The sequence below is a fragment of the Astyanax mexicanus genome, chromosome 1 (assembly GCF_023375975.1).
Source record: "Astyanax mexicanus isolate ESR-SI-001 chromosome 1, AstMex3_surface, whole genome shotgun sequence".
In the NCBI taxonomy this organism is placed as follows: Eukaryota; Metazoa; Chordata; class Actinopteri; order Characiformes; family Acestrorhamphidae; genus Astyanax; species Astyanax mexicanus.
The window spans coordinates 13289695-13305600 of record NC_064408.1 but is presented as its reverse complement, the minus strand read 5'-3'; the positions used below and the strand labels follow the sequence as shown (position 1 = coordinate 13305600).

The 15906-nt window shown below is 41.2% G+C and overlaps 2 protein-coding genes and 4 non-coding genes across 6 annotated transcripts in view; 1 reads left to right on the top strand and 5 right to left on the bottom strand.

Annotated features, from left to right (window-relative positions):
- Positions 1-1045: 1045 nt before the first annotated feature.
- On the bottom strand, positions 1046-7788 carry rplp0 (ribosomal protein, large, P0). Its single transcript, XM_022665830.2, has 8 exons — positions 7668-7788; positions 6340-6448; positions 5353-5528; positions 4988-5075; positions 4758-4904; positions 2570-2755; positions 1939-2079; positions 1046-1265 (listed from the first exon to the last, which is right to left on the bottom strand). Exons 2-8 carry the CDS (start codon positions 6391-6393, stop codon positions 1107-1109), a joined length of 951 nt encoding a protein of 316 aa, XP_022521551.2. The 5' UTR covers positions 6394-6448; positions 7668-7788; the 3' UTR covers positions 1046-1106.
- On the bottom strand, positions 4395-4524 carry LOC125785811 (small nucleolar RNA SNORA63). The gene has a single exon (XR_007428157.1). It is a non-coding gene; the product is annotated as a small nucleolar RNA SNORA63 (small nucleolar RNA).
- LOC125785814 (small nucleolar RNA SNORA63) lies at positions 5157-5285 on the bottom strand. The gene has a single exon (XR_007428158.1). It is a non-coding gene; the product is annotated as a small nucleolar RNA SNORA63 (small nucleolar RNA).
- Positions 5622-5751, bottom strand: LOC125785809 (small nucleolar RNA SNORA63). The gene has a single exon (XR_007428155.1). It is a non-coding gene; the product is annotated as a small nucleolar RNA SNORA63 (small nucleolar RNA).
- Positions 6773-6902, bottom strand: LOC125785810 (small nucleolar RNA SNORA63). The gene has a single exon (XR_007428156.1). It is a non-coding gene; the product is annotated as a small nucleolar RNA SNORA63 (small nucleolar RNA).
- A 2307-nt stretch (positions 7789-10095) lies between the features above and the next one.
- gusb (glucuronidase, beta) overlaps positions 10096-15906 on the top strand; it is a 30922-nt gene continuing 25111 nt past the window's right edge. Inside the window, exons 1-3 of the mRNA XM_007255810.4 lie at positions 10096-10524; positions 12274-12459; positions 13170-13351. Coding sequence (XP_007255872.2) covers positions 10312-10524; positions 12274-12459; positions 13170-13351 — 581 coding nt within the window. The 5' untranslated portion in view covers positions 10096-10311. The remainder of the gene's footprint in view (positions 10525-12273; positions 12460-13169; positions 13352-15906) is intronic.

The window sequence follows — 15906 nt, the reverse complement described above, 5'->3', positions numbered from 1 at the left end:
ATTTCTATTTTAATGTTTTGTTGTGATCAATGGTATATTTTTTACAGTCAGGAGTATATTTGATATATACACACTTTTTTTTTTTTTTTTAGCAGGAATGCCCTCTCTCTCCTTGCATCCATCTCTGTTTTTTTGTTCCACAGTTGTTGATACTGTTTGCACCAACCTTACAAGAATAGCCACTTGCAGAATCCTGGGTGGCAGTTCTCACCAGGTTAGTGACATTGCAGTTTGGAGACACACACGTGTTTTTTTTTCTTTAATATCGTACTGGAAAGTTACAGGAAAATGCTAATACAAGAGGATGAATGAAAAGGGTAAAATACAGTAGTTTCCTGGCCAAAACATGAGACTTAAACAGGAATGAATGCTGCAATAGTGAAATCCATCTGAAACTGCCCCAAAAGTTTAAGGGTCACAAGTCTAATCAAATGCGGTAGAAGAGCTAGCCTAGTTCAGGGGTGTCCAACTTTCTAGTCTGTTTTTTTTTAATTATTAAAACAAACTGAAATTTTACTCGTTGGTTAGTCAGTTGAATGCTTTAAACAATTAATTTGTGTAAAATATACGCAGCCACCATACCAGTCCTTCACAGCATAGATCAAAACACCTGCTCTAGAAAGAAATAGCACTTGAGGTTCCTCAATCTCATGACCATTTTAGTAAGCAATGTATTGTTTGGGGAGGGGTATATAAACTGGATCTCAGGCAAAAAAAAAAAAAAAAAAAAATCCAATTAATAAAACTTCACAAAAACACTAAGTTCACCCAATGTGTAGGCAATCTGCAAAATTTGGCACCCCTTTGTTGGCAAAACCGTGCTAGTGTAATGAAGTTGCTCTATGTTACTTTAAATGAATACAAACTAATATTTAACCATACAGTTAAAACCCTTACCCTAAAAAGAAATTGCATATGAGCTTCCTCAATTTCATGACAGTTTTAGAATTATATGAAAATGTAGGAGTCAATAGAACTGGTCAAAACTGACACTTTAATTAAAGCTAAACATACTCATTACAATAACACACACTCAATGCATGACTGGTTTCCAGATGTTTTTATTGTGTTAAATCAGCAGGATAGCCTCATGTTCACACTGCCGTTTAGTCAAACAGGCCGAAGCCCATGTCCTCATCAGACTCTTCAGACTCCTCCTTGGCTGGCTCTGCGGCGGCAGCAGGGGCCGCAGCAGACACTTCAGCTGCAGCAGCTGGAGCTGCCACTGCAGCAAAAGCAGAGGGGTCAGCCAGGAAGGCCTTCACCTGGAGGAGAGCAAGGATATAGGGGTTAAATTTCAGCAATATATAGTCTTTCTGCACCATATTGATCAAGAGGACAATGAACTTTACCCAAACACTAATTAGATGTCTCTGAAGATCAGGGATGGGAACACAGAATTTGGCAAACAAAATAATTAAGTCAGCACTTTGTTCTGCCAAATTATTTACAGAACACTAACATAAGGAAAGCTGCAAATTGAAAATGTTCAATATTAAAGTAAACTGCTTGTTTGGTTTCAACCAAAAGTTAACTCCAGTGAAACCCTTTCTACAAACATTTCAGTTTTACCTATTACAGATTCAGTTCTTTCCAGATAAATATAGTGGGTGTTTGCAGTACAGCAAACCTAACCAATCTGAATCCTCTTAATTACATACATGGCCAAAACACTAAACAGTTCTTTAATATTTGTGTATACTTTGAACATAACGCAACTGCAGTAGAGGTCTGAGATTTAATGTATTCAGAAGTCCAGTCATTACTGGCAAACACATTAGATTTAGTGTCTGAACACTTGAGAAGGCGTGCAGACAGGAAAAGCAAGGAACAGATTTCTATTTGCAGGAGGAAAGAAAAAACAGCACTGCAGAAGCTGTTGTGTAACCCATCCTGCAGAGGATAAAACATCTCAACTGATGTGAACATGCATTTTACCTTATCAGCCAAGGGGAAGGAGATGTCTGTCTCCACAGCGACAGCCAGCACCCTCTTGTACCCGTTGATGACTGAATGGGGGATTGAGGCAAGAGTGGGGTAGCCGATCTGCAGACACACACTGGCAATGTTCCTCACACCCTGAAATATGAAAAGCAGAGATTTGACATTAGTTTGATTGTTACTGGTGACAAATACGCATGAGATGAGATCACTCGTTTTGGAAATCTGTGCTAAAGACAAATCTGCTACAGATTGAAAAAGCACTGTTCTTATTTACTCTACATTCAATGTCTAAGTTTTGGGATCCTTTACAGTATTGTGACAGTAGACCACTGATGACTTAAATTGCAGTCAAGATATAACCATGAGTAGTACTCCATTAAGTGTAGTATTAACAGACAATGTATGAATGTGTGAGACCCCAACACCCCCGTAAGTTGTTTGAGTCCAAACAGACAGGGTTGTTAGGAAAAACCCAAGTTAATTTATGCAGGGGACCGACAAACCAGCACTGCATCAGCTGATCTGGAACTATTCCTGCATCATTACTACAAGGTTGAGAGACGTACTCTGGTCCATAAAGTTCTAATGCAACTGGCAAGACGTTTTATCCAACACTACTACACACCTCCAAGAACCTCTTGTGCAGGGCATCCTCAGTGATGTCCAGCACTTCAGGGCTGTACACGCTGCCGTTGTCATAGACCTGCTGGATGATCAACCCATAAGAGAAGGGCGAGATGTTCAGCATGTTGAGCAGCGTGGCCTCGCTGGCGCCCACCTTGTCTCCAGGTTTAATGAGCTGCACATTGCTCTGAAAGGAAAAAACATGAAGACGATAAACGCATTGTAATTTTATCAAATTGAGATGCAAAAGACATACCATATAAGAGGACACCTTGGAGCAGACATTGTCTGCAACTACAATGAAGCACTTTGGGCAGTCATACAGTAGCTGCAGTTAAACAAAACAGCAATGTACATTAAGGAAACTAAGTAGAATAAAATTAAGCTATATTATTGCAACACGGCTTTTGCCAAGAACTCATTTAAATGCGTTTTTAAAAACACTTCTAATTACCGTATTTTTCGGACTATAAGGCGCACCGTATTATAAGGCGCACGATGAGTGAACGGTCTATTTTTAGTGTTAGTCCATACACAAGGCGCACTGGATTATAAGGCGCACTAAATGAAACTTTATTTATATCAGTAACAATAACTCTGAGCAATAAATCCTTCACAATATCTGTGAAAAATAACATCTCTGAGCAATAAATCAACAAGCACAGCAAGTACGTATTACTCCGCGACGCTCCTGACAACGGTAGCCGCAACGCTCCGACAGACCATAATATTATGTTGAAGCACAGCAAGTACCGCATTACTCCGCGAGGCTTCTGACTATAATAGCGTGTTGTGCCGAATTCGGTGAATAAAACGGTTTTAAAACAGAGATAAAGATTGGATAAGTTTCATTTCTGGATGAAGTGATTTCCAGCGCTGTTTGGATATAACTGTGGATTACAGGAGACTGGATTGATGGATTCTCTTTAGTCTGGACGCGTTTTGAAGGTAGGACCTGTGGCTGAGCGCGGGTGTGTGTTCGGGGGGTGGCGGCAGTGACCGGAGGTTACCCCAGGACAAAAGGAGAGCCTTTTATTACTGGAAACATGCGCTCTGACGCAGCTCTAATTCATGAAACATACATCCTACAGTAAAAGCACAGTTCTGGAATCCGGAGAGCCAGACTGTTCGAATGGTGTAGGACATGACCGCATTCGATGAAATATGGACGAACGATAAACGCAAATATGAGAGTTATGAATTATTAAAATCATAACCAAGGCATATTTCGCCCTAAATGTTTATTTTCTGAAAGGATATTCCGCTAAATAGGCTAAATAGCTCAAAAGCAGAGATTCTAAGCTTTAAAATGGTATATTGGATGTCTATATTGAACCTGTAACTGTTCATAACTATTCAGAAACACAGCCAGTTATGAAATATTAAATATTTCTGGCCCGCCGGTGGGCCAGCGCGTGTTAAGAGGTTAACTTTACTTAGAAGTGGGCGCTAAAAAGAAACAGTTTGTGCTATTACCCCAGAACGGGTGGAAAGGAAAGTTTACCGGCACCTTGTTCTGGCCACGGAGCTACAGTGGAAACTAGCTACCCTGAACCACAGCCGAGAGGCAGTACGGCAGTCAAAGGTAACCGCGCGCTAGCCCAAGAGGGGGATCTTTTTCTGGCGTGGGTGAGGAATTCTGCACAACAGAGCGCCGTGTACCACATAAAATCGAGGTCAGTAAACACAAGCAAAATCCATACACAAGGCGCACTGCATTATAAGGCGCAATGACGATTTTTGGGAAAAAATAAGTATTTTAAGTGCGCCTTATAGCCCGAAAAATACGGTACTAACACAGAAGCGCAAAAGCTGTGTGAATTTTAATGTTTGAATCCAAGCGTCCCTGAAAGTTCTGGGATGTGGACAGTCAGGGATAGTAAAGAAACATTTTAATTTCTGCAGGGGGAACGACAAACCAGCACTGAATCAGCTGATCCGTAACTTATCCTGCACAGATACCTTTCTGAAGAAAATAATCTACCCAAGATCTTACTCTCATTAACCAAATCCAGTACAGTAATTGCAGAGGAGGAATCTAGAGAGTGCCACTTTGAATCAAACTACTAAACATCCAAAATGCTTTAAGAAACGTATTTAAAATGAATTGCTCTGGTGATCAAACTGCAAGGCAGGACAAGTCCAACAGAATGTCAATATTAAAGGAAAAAAAATTACCTTCACCTTACCAAGATTTCAATGGTTCCTCTGGAGATCTTGGTGGTGATACCCAAAGCCTGGAAGAAGGAAGTCTTCTCAGGACCCAGACCAGTATTTTGAGCTGGCACAGTCACCTCACAGGGGGCGATGGCACCAGCACGGGCAGCTGCAGGCACCTAAAGGACCCAAGACTTGTGTTAAAATATAAATACCAACTCAAATTCCTGTTCGATAGGGCAGCAGCACCGATCAGACTTACTTTGTTGGCCAGCAGCAGGTCCCGAACCTCAGTCAGGTCCTCCTTGGTGAAGACAAAGCCGACATTTCCACGGATGTGGGGGAGCAGCCTGTAAAAAATAACCATTTAATGTTAATTTTCGAGCATAAAAGCATAGAAACTTGTGGCAAGAATACTTTGCTGCAATTTAATGTTTGAATCCAAGCGTCCCTGAAAGTCGTGGGATGTAGACAGCCAGGGATAGTAAAGAAACATTTTAATTTTTGCAGGGGGAACGACAAACCAGCACCACATCAGCTGATCCGTAACTATCCTGCACAGGCAAGGTCTACTTCTGGCAAATTGAACAGTTACGTCTATAAAATGTGTTTAAATCCCTTACTTACTTCTCCAGAGATGGGTTGTTCTCCAGGTGGCCACGGATAGCCTTGCGCATCATTGTGTTCTTGCCCATAAGCACGACAGCCTTGCCCCGCAGGGACAGACGGATGGTCTGCATCTGCTTGGAGCCGACATTGTCTGCGCCCACAATGAAGCACTTAGGGTAGTCATTCAGCAGTTGCTGCAGATAAAGAAAACAGCAAAAAGCATTAAGAAAACTGAGTACAGATGAAAATTGCTCTGAAACATTCACATCAAACTATTATTCATTATAATGTTTGAATCCAAGCGTCCCTGAAAGTTCTGGGATGTGGACAGTCAGGGATAGTAAAGAAACAATTTAATTTCTGCAGGGGGAACGACAAACCAGCACTGAATCAGCTGATCCGTAACTTATCCTGCACAGCTACCTTGCGTTTTTGTAGACATTGACCTAACCAAGATCTTTTTCTTTTTCTATCCAGTACAGTAATAGCAGAGGAAGTTTAAGCACAACCACAATTGACTGTACTTACTTCAAAAACAATGGGTTTAAACTGTGCCATTTCGCGTCAAACTACAGTCACCAAGAAAAACTACTAACATCAGGCAAAAACCTTGAATTCCAATTTCACATCTCACCTTCACAATTTTAATTGTGATGATTTGCATAATGTAATGTGCGTACATAGGAGGAGGACAAGCACATCTACACACCTTGTTAGAAAGCAGTTCAGTTTAACAGCTTTACAAGTATTCAGGTCAAAATATATTGTTGACTGTGCATTAACTTGTTACTTAAAAAGTATTAATAAGTTATATGCAGAGATTTAATCTTAAAAAGCACACCTATGTAGGAAAATTTAACTCTTAACTTTACTATTCAGTATTTATTTACTCATATTGCACACACTTTTAGCAGGTCATCACAGCTCTGAAAAAGCCAGGTTGAAAGCTTGAGAACTGTAGTTATACTATAGTGCATATTGCAAAACCATACTTATAATGCTTACAATGATTTTTAAGAAGTAGTTGGACTTCCACGTGGACCTGTCTTCCCTGGGCATCTTTGCAGTGCTACCAAGGATCGGGTAACAGCCGGTTTAAAGACAAGGTGATTATCTGGAGAAACAAACAAGAGATGCATAAGAAACTACATTGAAACTGTAAACAGTACAATACTTTAAGTTAATAGTTTAACAATAAAATAAATACTAATACTAAGCAGTGCTTAATTATTTGGTTATATGGCAATTCAATAGATCATTCAGCCTGTTACACGCTTTACAATGGACATCATGCATTTTCTTTATTTTTAAATGTTTCATTGTATTAGAAAAACTGTGTAGAATAAAATAGCTATATTATTGCAACAGTTTTCACCAAGAACACACTGTTTTTAAACACTTTCAATTACTACCAAGCCCAAAAGCTGTGTGAATTTTAATGTTTGAATCCAAGCGTCCCTGAAAGTTCTGGGATGTGGACAGTCAGGGATAGTAAAGAAACATTTTAATTTCTGCAGGGGGAACGACAAACCAGCACTGAATCAGCTGATCCGTAACTTATCCTGCACAGATACCTTTCTGTAGAAAATAATCTACCCAAGATCTTATTCTAATGTCCCAAGTACCAGTACTACCACAGCAAAAGGAGCTACAAGCATATTAGTGTGAAGCCCAGATGATTGATTGCTATGACTGTTATGGAATCTAAACAGTCTCATTTTGCATAAAATTACTAAATATAAATTGTGTGTTGTATACAACACTACTTGAAAGCTGTAGTTCATCAGAATAGATCAGGAAGCAGCCAATGTACAAGTTCATAAACCAATTAAACAGTAATTTGTATAGTAGCTTTACTATTGTAAAATAGTACTAGTGCCATTATTTTTACTGTTTATGGATGTTTTACAAAATAAAAAGGTCAGTATGAAATATCACACACAAGCTTCCAAGGCAATGCAAAAAAAATAATTTTAATGAATTTAATTTGCTCTGTAAGTTAGATTTTTGAGTAGAACATTAGCCTTTTTTGTGCTTTACAGACAGAAGTAGATTATATATCAGTATTACAGAGGCCGCTTTAGTCCACATGGCTTAAACCGCGTGTGTGAAGAAACATGGCGCCGCCAGGCCTTCAGCTCACTGTTAGCTACAGGAGCTACCGGAGCGGTTCTTACTAATAATACCAGCCTAAAACCGGCCTTACACTAATACACGTGATCCCAAACACTGTATAAGACTCTTACAATTCATATTCAGCAGAAATGTGTGAAGAATTCGAGCTAAATCCAGAGAAAATAACTGAAATATAGCGCTGAATAGGCAGAGCTTACCTCACGGTAGGGCCGCGTGAAAGAAAAGAGAGAGACGCAGGAAACGGGGCGGTATTATAGAACACAGCGGGACACGCGGATTGGTCAGTCGCCGTGTCAATCAAAATGTGCGCGTTTGCCCCGGTTCAGAACATACACTGTAGGCTATATTATATATACCACAAGGTTTAGGGTCTGTATAAATGGAATACATCAGGATACAGACTCAGACATTATCTGACATAAGACACGATTTTGGAACAGATTTCTTTTTACATGTTTAATTAGACTCATTGCATAAGACAGTAAAACTCGGATAGATCTTTCTTTTTCTATCTATCTATCTATCTATCTATCGGTCTGTCTGTCTGTCTCTCTGTCGTTGGGAAAATCGCACTACCCCTTAATAAGCCGTTTTCAGTGCGTTCCCCCTGGATTATTTTGATGGAAGCCCGAAGTAGAGATAAAGTATAGAGAGACAGGATACTTGATCATCAGCAAAATTTATTAAAACAGGGAACCCTGGAAACATCTTCCAAAATCAAGAAAAGAGTTCAAAGTATATTTCACAGACACAAGCATTTAAAGACAAGAAATCCCTCCCTCACAAGTGCGAAGACACCCAGCCTGAGGCCCCAAGAACTGGTTTTAACTGATTCGTTACCAATACTTTTTATGTAATAATGTATCAAGTATATGTTCTTTTGCTAGCATTGCTTAACCCAAATTTGTGTCGTTGCCATATGACAACATGGTTATCTACTCACCCAGTTGCGACCTAAAAGTTACTTTGACAATTGAAATTGAGTTATCAGCTTGGTGTCTCCGGATAGCTGCCTTCTTACCTGTTACATTTGTAGAACACTCAGTACCCCTTACACAAACACAATGAGCCGTTTTACTGGAAAGTTATACAACTTCTTGTACTGCTCCTTTAAGTCACAGCATATCTCTGACAGTTATTAGAAAACATTGAGCACACATTTTATTATAGCAATTCAACGTTATTTAGCAATTAAGAGTTAACTGAATATTGATTAAGTCATTATTTAGCAAATTGCTATTGAAATATTAGAAATTGTCATTGATATAGTAATAATTTAGCCATTGTTAGCATAAGCACCAGTACCCTTTTTCACACTATCTATCTATCTATCTATCTATCTATCTATCTATCTATCTATCTATCTATCTATCTATCTATCTATCCTCTTTGTCTGTTTTTTTCTTTTTCTTTCTCTATCTATCTATCTATCTATCTATCTATCTATCTATCTATCTATCTATCTATCTATCTATCTATCTATCTATCTATCTATCTATTGAAGAGTTACTGTTTATTTTACCTTGAGTGTATTGACAAATATCTTTCAGTTATGATTACTTATCTTAGTATCTATAATTACATAATCATTGTGTGAAACCTTGTATTTTATATGCATTAACCAATACTCACCTTACATTTGATCATTTTCACTCACAGTGTATTTTACACGCATTTATATAGAAGATTAACCAATAATCACAATATATTCTTTACATATATAGTAAAACATTGTTTGATCAGGCATGTGACTAACACAGATTTTATTATGACAAATTAACCCACACGATACATAAGGCGTTTACTAACACATAGGGTCTATTGTATGGCGGTCTAACCACGCGCCACTAACACATTAACATATAACATATGAGATCTATTGTGAGACTTGTGTAGCTCATGCTTGAAGCATTTCGTTTACTGCATGTCTCTGACTAACGACCATCAATCATCAGCTAGTGCACTCTGGATGAACTAAATTGATACAAAGGAGGCTTCGGGACGAACAGTGCGGCCTTTCTCTCTGTGCGTGCAAAGTCCTTCACCTACCAAAGCGGGAGGACGCTCGCACATAGGGGGGGCGGCACTGTCTAATGACTGAAACAATATCACACTGTCTGACTGGACCCAGTCAATTCTTAAAACAATACCACACTGTACGGCTGGACACAATCAAGGCCAAACACTAGTGGTCCGGTCAGACCTGTGAAACTTGAGTACTAACACGTGAAATTATGCATACTAACATGAGATGATTTTAGCAACGCCTCATCAGCAGGCTTCACGTCATTTGGGGTATAAACATGGAGTCAGATCAGAGGGGGGTCAGAACTTATACTGGGACAGCTAATAATTGGTTTTGTATGTTCTCCTGGATCCAGTACTTTGTAATAAATACTTGGTTTGCTTTCAACTTCACTCCACCTGTCTGACTCTCTCTATCAAACGAACACGCAGGGGAGTTGTACCACGGACAAGAGGTGAGTGTTGACCCACCTTTCATCTATCTATCTATCTATCTATCTATCTATCTATCTATCTATCTATCTATCTATCTATCTATCTATCTATCTATCTATCTATCTATCTATCTATGTCTGTAGAGAGCGCCCCCTGGTGGTGGTGGTGTGATAAACCCGGAAAGGACTCTGTAGTGGAGTCTCTCTGCAGTAAATTGGTGGAGTTGGAGTGGATTGGTTTGTGGATGGTTTGAAAAGCCTCGCGCGGCTCACGTGAGTAACCTGCGGAAGCGGAGCTGGTGAGTTGGGTCTGTGTCAGTGGGAGTCGGAGTCGGGGCTGTGTCAGCGGTACCTGCAGCGCTCAGGAGCGGGTCTGCTGGAGATGGGTCTGCCGGAGATGTGGCTGCTGAAGGCGGCGTGTCTGGCGGCGCTGTGCGGCCGCTGCGTGAGCGTGAGCGGCGGGATGCTGTACCCGCGGGAGTCCCCGAGCCGGGAGAGGAAGCAGCTGGACGGGCTGTGGAGCTTCAGGGCGGACTACTCCCCGGACCGGAGCGCGGGGTTCAGCCAGGCCTGGTTCAGCCAGCCTTTAGCAGAGGTACAGAACCCCGGTACTCCTATTTACTCCCGTTTACAGCTCTATACTGACCTTTACTCTGACTGTAAACAGACACCTATTACCTACATACAGTATTACAGCCCCAATAACTTTAGAAGACCTTAGATACACTTACAGCACTGTGCAGAAGTTTTACAGGTTTTAGACACATAAAGATATGATTTAAAACCATTTCTCTGAGCAATACAGTTTCTTTCGGTCACTTTGTTGGATTTCTAAAAAAAAAAAACACAGTTGTTCAGTCTGCAAACCATCTAGTCCCTTGTGCACAACATAGAAGCCCTTTCTCATTTATTTTATTCAAACAGCAAATTATTTTATACAACTGTCTGCTGTTTCCCAAATTATCAATTGCTGTAGTAATGCAGAACACAATATATTATACTCTTACTCTGCTGAATTGTCCTACCTATCAGACCAACTAGTAGCCTTTAGTTCACTGCATATTGCCCTTACATTTAAATTAGTTTAACTAATTGTCAGAGCATGTAAAGCAGATTTTACATGTTTATTTTTTTCTGCGTTTTTTTTCTTCCCAATTTACACAGCCAATTACCCAACCCCATAATTAGGACTCCCACTATCACTAGGGATGCCCCAATACCAGGAGGATGAAGATTAGCACATGCCTCCTCCCATACATGTGAAGTCAGCCACCGCCTCTTTTCTAACTACTGCTGATGCAGCATTGCTGAATAGCATTGCAGCACGCTCGGAGGAAAGCGCAGTGATTTGGTTCCGATACATCAGCTCACAGACACCTTGTGCTGAGTGACATCACCCTTTGGAGTGATGTGGGGAAAGAGCACCATCCACCCACTCAGAGAAAGCAAGGCCAATTGTGCTCTCTCAGAGCTCCGGCAGCTGATGGCAAGCTGCATGACCAGGATTCGAACCCGTGTTCTTCTGATCATGGTGGCAGTGCTTAGTCTGCTGGACCACTCTGTGTAATTTTGTACTTATTAAACTTATTTTGATTCACAGGAAAAAAAGTGCAAAATATTTTAAATAATTCTCAGTGCACCAAAACATTAGCACTGAGAAAGTCCTTATAGAGTAAACTGAAAGATCACATGACTAATCATTTAGACTGACTTGTTATTTTAATCGATGACTAAAGAACCTTTTAAACTGATGATTCTGACACATTTACTGATAAATAAATAAATAAATATGTATGTACCGTTTTCCATTTTAGGAACTGTTTTATAATACTAGGAGAGCAAAGATGCAGAGCTTTCAGACCTCAAATAATGCAGAGAAAACAAGTTCATATTCATAAAGTTTTATGAGTTCAGAAATCAATATTTGGTGGAATAACCCTGGTTTTAATCACAGTTTTCATGCATCTTGGCATGCTCTCCTCCACCAGTCTTACACACTGCTTTTGGATAACTTTATGCCACTCCTGGTGCAAAAATTCAAGCAGTTCAGCTTGGTTTGATGGCTTGTGATCATCCATCTTCATCTTCAATTTGGTAAAATAAAAAAACCAAATAATTTTAAAGTGGTCTCTTATTTTTCAAATAATGTACATTTAAAGGCTCTTTTTGCTAAGGCAGACAAGAAAGGGACTTAGGGCTAAAGAATGCATCTTTCACCTCTGAGTGCAGTGTGAAATGTGTCGCAACAAAGTGTTAAAATGTGGTAATGTGTTTTGTAATCTGCTGTGTGTGTGTGTGCCCGTTGCTGTCGTTACACTGTGTGTGTGTATGCTTTAACCTCCAGACAGGCCCTGTGATTGACATGGCAGTTCCCTCCAGCTTTAATGACATCACTCAGGATGCTGAGCTGAGGGACTATGTTGGCTGGGTGTGGTACGAGAAGGAAGTGTGGGTCCCCAATCGCTGGCTTCAGGACAAGGGCACGAGGATTGTGCTCAGAGTCGAAAGCGCTCACTATTATTCAGTAGTTGTAAGTACAGATGCACTGATACAAAGTTTGAGGACAGATAAAAGTAACTTATACCAATATTAATACATGATTATTGTACTTTTTCCTTTAAAAACAAGCAAATCTCAGTACTAAGATACATGTGCCAGGTCCCTCTGCTAGTTCCCTATGCATAACTGTAATATGAATCATTCAAAGTTAAAGTTAAAAGACTCTTGAATATAAGTGCAGTATTAATGGCCAGAGTTTAACTGAATATGTGGATATATGTAAATTATTTGGTTCTTGTGACATCAGAGAAATAGTAAATTCAAACCAGGCTGTTCTTACAAGGACTGTATGAATGGGAGGAGTAAGTTGTATGTTTTAAAATTTTTGAACAATATTTACACAATTACGTATTTTTTTTAGCAAACTCTATGATCTGCAGCTGTATACAGTGTTAGGTGAATATTACATGATATAGCAGTGGCATTATCATGTTGAAAAGTTGAAACCACCATTAAGGAACTTAAAATTCTAGAGAACAAAACGGTTATTGCAATGGTTTTTAATGAGTCTACAGGTTTTCTGTCAAGTCCATAAAGCTATGAAAAGTTTTTTTTTATCTGGTTTATAATCAGATTTATAGTTGAATCATCTGACCTTGTATCATAAAAGTCATGTGATCTGAGTCAGATCTGTTTTTCATAACAGTCTTGTTTTTCTCTCCTGATGTTTTGGATTGACAGTGGGTGAATGGAGAAAAGGTGACGCAGCATGAAGGTGGTCATCTTCCCTTTGAGGCTGATGTTGACGACGTGATCCGTAAAGGAGCGGGACTGCCGTGTCGCATCACCATCGCTGTTAATAACACTCTGGACCTGCACACGCTCCCACCAGGGACCATCCAGTACATGAACGATCGCAGCAAGTGAGTTCTCTTTATGGCTTTAATGCCTCATGGTGCTTTCACACCTGCTTTATTTAGTCTGGACTTTCAGACTTCTTAGTTCGGGTCTGAACCGAAGTAGCAAGTGGTGGATTAAGGTGATCGGGGCCCCTAGGCTACACTTTGAAAGGGGCCCCCCAGCCCGAACACTTCTATACACTCACACAAAAATGCTATTTATATTAATGGCATCGATCACTTGAAATATTTGTTCATAATTGTATTAATCACAACAATATTTTGTGATTAATCCTAAAATAAAAGGATTTGTTTTAGGCATATCCTTGGGTGGTTTGGATGATTCAACCTTCAACAACCTAGAAATGTGCCATTGTCTATGTGTTTGTGTGTGTATTCATAGGTTGCTTGCTGGATTAGCATTATTGTTAACCGGACACGTGATAGATAGCGCGAGCAGCCAAGAGCACACTCACACAAACTCCTCATTTGCATCATTAATAAGATCTCTGACTAAAGCGCAAAGCTAGGCGAGGCGTGGCAGAGCGTGGCCAATCATTGCATGGGCTCCAAGGCTGCAGCTTAGGATAGCCTGTGCGTTAATCCGGGACCAGAGTTTGGTCAGATTTAAAGAGGTGTACTCTGTCTGGAACTACTGAAGCGTGGTCCAGTTCGTCTGCAGTGTGTAAACACTTTCCTAGATGGTTCAGATTTTCTGACCAATTACAGGAAGTAAAGTCAGTCCTTAAATAAATCGGAGAAAAAAAGAACCGGAGTTGTGTGACTTCTGATTCCCCCTGGTGTGCAGCGTGTCACGCAGCAGTATGAACAAAAAAAACACTTAGACTGGGAATTAATTTAGTTACTGTAACAAAATGTACTTACTGTAACCCTTATTCATACATTTATAAACAAACATTAACAAACTAGATTGCAGTTCCTACAGAAACTGCGAGTGTGATTGCAGAGCTGGCTGGTATCTGCTATGGTGTTGCTAAGGTGTTGCTAAGTGGTTGCTAAGGTGTTGCTATCGTATCCAGGGTGGTTGCTAAGGTGTTGCTAAGTGGTTGCTAAGTGGTTGCTAAGGTGTTGCTAGGTGGTTGCTAAGGTGTTGCAATGGTATCCGGGGTGGTTGCTAAGGTGTTGCTAGATGGTTGCTAGGCGGTTGCTAAGGTGTTGCTATGGTATCCGGGGTGGTTGCTAAGGTGTTGCTAGGTGGTTGCTAAGGTGTTGCTATGGTATCCGGGGTGGTTGCTAAGGTGTTGCTAGGTGGTTGCTAGGGTGTTGCTAGGCGGTTGCTAAGGTGTTGCTATGGTATCCGGGGTGGTTGCTAAGGTGTTGCTAGGTGGTTGCTAGGGTGTTGCTAGGCGGTTGCTAAGGTGTTGCTATGGTATCCGGGTTGGTTGCTAAGGTGTTGCTAAGTGGTTGCTACGTGGTTGCTAAGGTGTTGCTAGGCGGTTGCTAAGGTGTTGCTATGGTATCCGGGGTGGTTGCTAAGGTGTTGCTAGGTGGTTGCTAGGTGGTTGCTAAGGTGTTGCTAGGCGGTTGCTAAGGTGTTGCTATGGTATCCGGGGTGGTTGCTAAGGTGTTGCTAGGTGGTTGCTAGGTGGTTGCTAAGGTGTTGCTAGGCGGTTGCTAAGGTGTTGCTATGGTATCTTTGGTGGTTGCTAAGATGTTGCTAGGTGGTTGCTAAGGTGTTGCTATGGTATCTGGGTTGGTTGCTAAGGTGTTGCTAGGTGGTTGCTAGGTGGTTGCTAAGTTGTTGCTAGGCGGTTGCTAAGGTGTTGCTATGGTATCCGGGGTGGTTGCTAAGGTGTTGCTAGGTGGTTGCTAGGGTGTTGCTAGGTGGTTGCTAAGGTGTTGCTATGGTATATGGGGTGGTTGCTAAGGTGTTGCTAGGTGGTTGCTAGGTGGTTGCTAAGGTGTTGCTAGGCGGTTGCTAAGGTGTTGCTATGGTATCCGGGGTGGTTGCTAAGGTGTTGCTAGGTGGTTGCTAAGGTGTTGCTAGGCGGTTGCTAAGGTGTTGCTATGGTATCCGGGGTGGTTGCTAAGGTGTTGCTAGGTGGTTGCTAGGGTGTTGCTAGGTGGTTGCTAAGGTGTTGCTATGGTATCCGGGGTGGTTGCTAAGGTGTTGCTAGGTGGTTGCTAAGGTGTTGCTAGGCGGTTGCTAAGGTGTTGCTATGGTATCCGGGGTGGTTGCTAAGGTGTTGCTAAGTGGTTGCTATGCGGTTGCTAAGGTGTTGCTAGGCGGTTGCTAAGGTGTTGCTATGGTATCCGGGGTGGTTGCTAAGGTGTTGCTAGGTGGTTGCTAGGTGGTTGCTAAGGTGTTGCCAGGCGGTTGCTAAGGTGTTGCTATGGTATCCGGGGTGGTTGCTAAGGTGTTGCTAGGTGGTTGCTAGGTGGTTGCTAGGGTGTTGCTAGGCGGTTGCTAAGGTGTTGCTATGGTATCCGGGATGGTTGCTAAGGTGTTGCTAGGTGGTTGCTAGGTGGTTGCTAGGGTGTTGCTAGGCGGTTGCTAAGGTGTTGCTATGGTATCCGGGGTGTTTGCTAAGGTGTTGCTAGGTGGTTGCTAGGTGGTT

What these genes read in the sequence shown, in the direction of transcription:
- rplp0 (XM_022665830.2), bottom strand. Translation starts at nt 6,393, where the DNA reads ATGCCCAGGGAAGACAGGTCCACGTGGAAGTCCAACTACTTCTTAAAA. An exon ending in ACCTGCTGCTGGCCAACAAA is followed by an intron (nt 4,905 to 4,987) that starts GTAAGTCTGATC and finishes TGGGTCCTTTAG; the next exon opens with GTGCCTGCAGCTGCCCGTGC. An exon ending in TGCACAAGAGGTTCTTGGAG is followed by an intron (nt 2,080 to 2,569) that starts GTGTGTAGTAGT and finishes TTCATATTTCAG; the next exon opens with GGTGTGAGGAACATTGCCAG.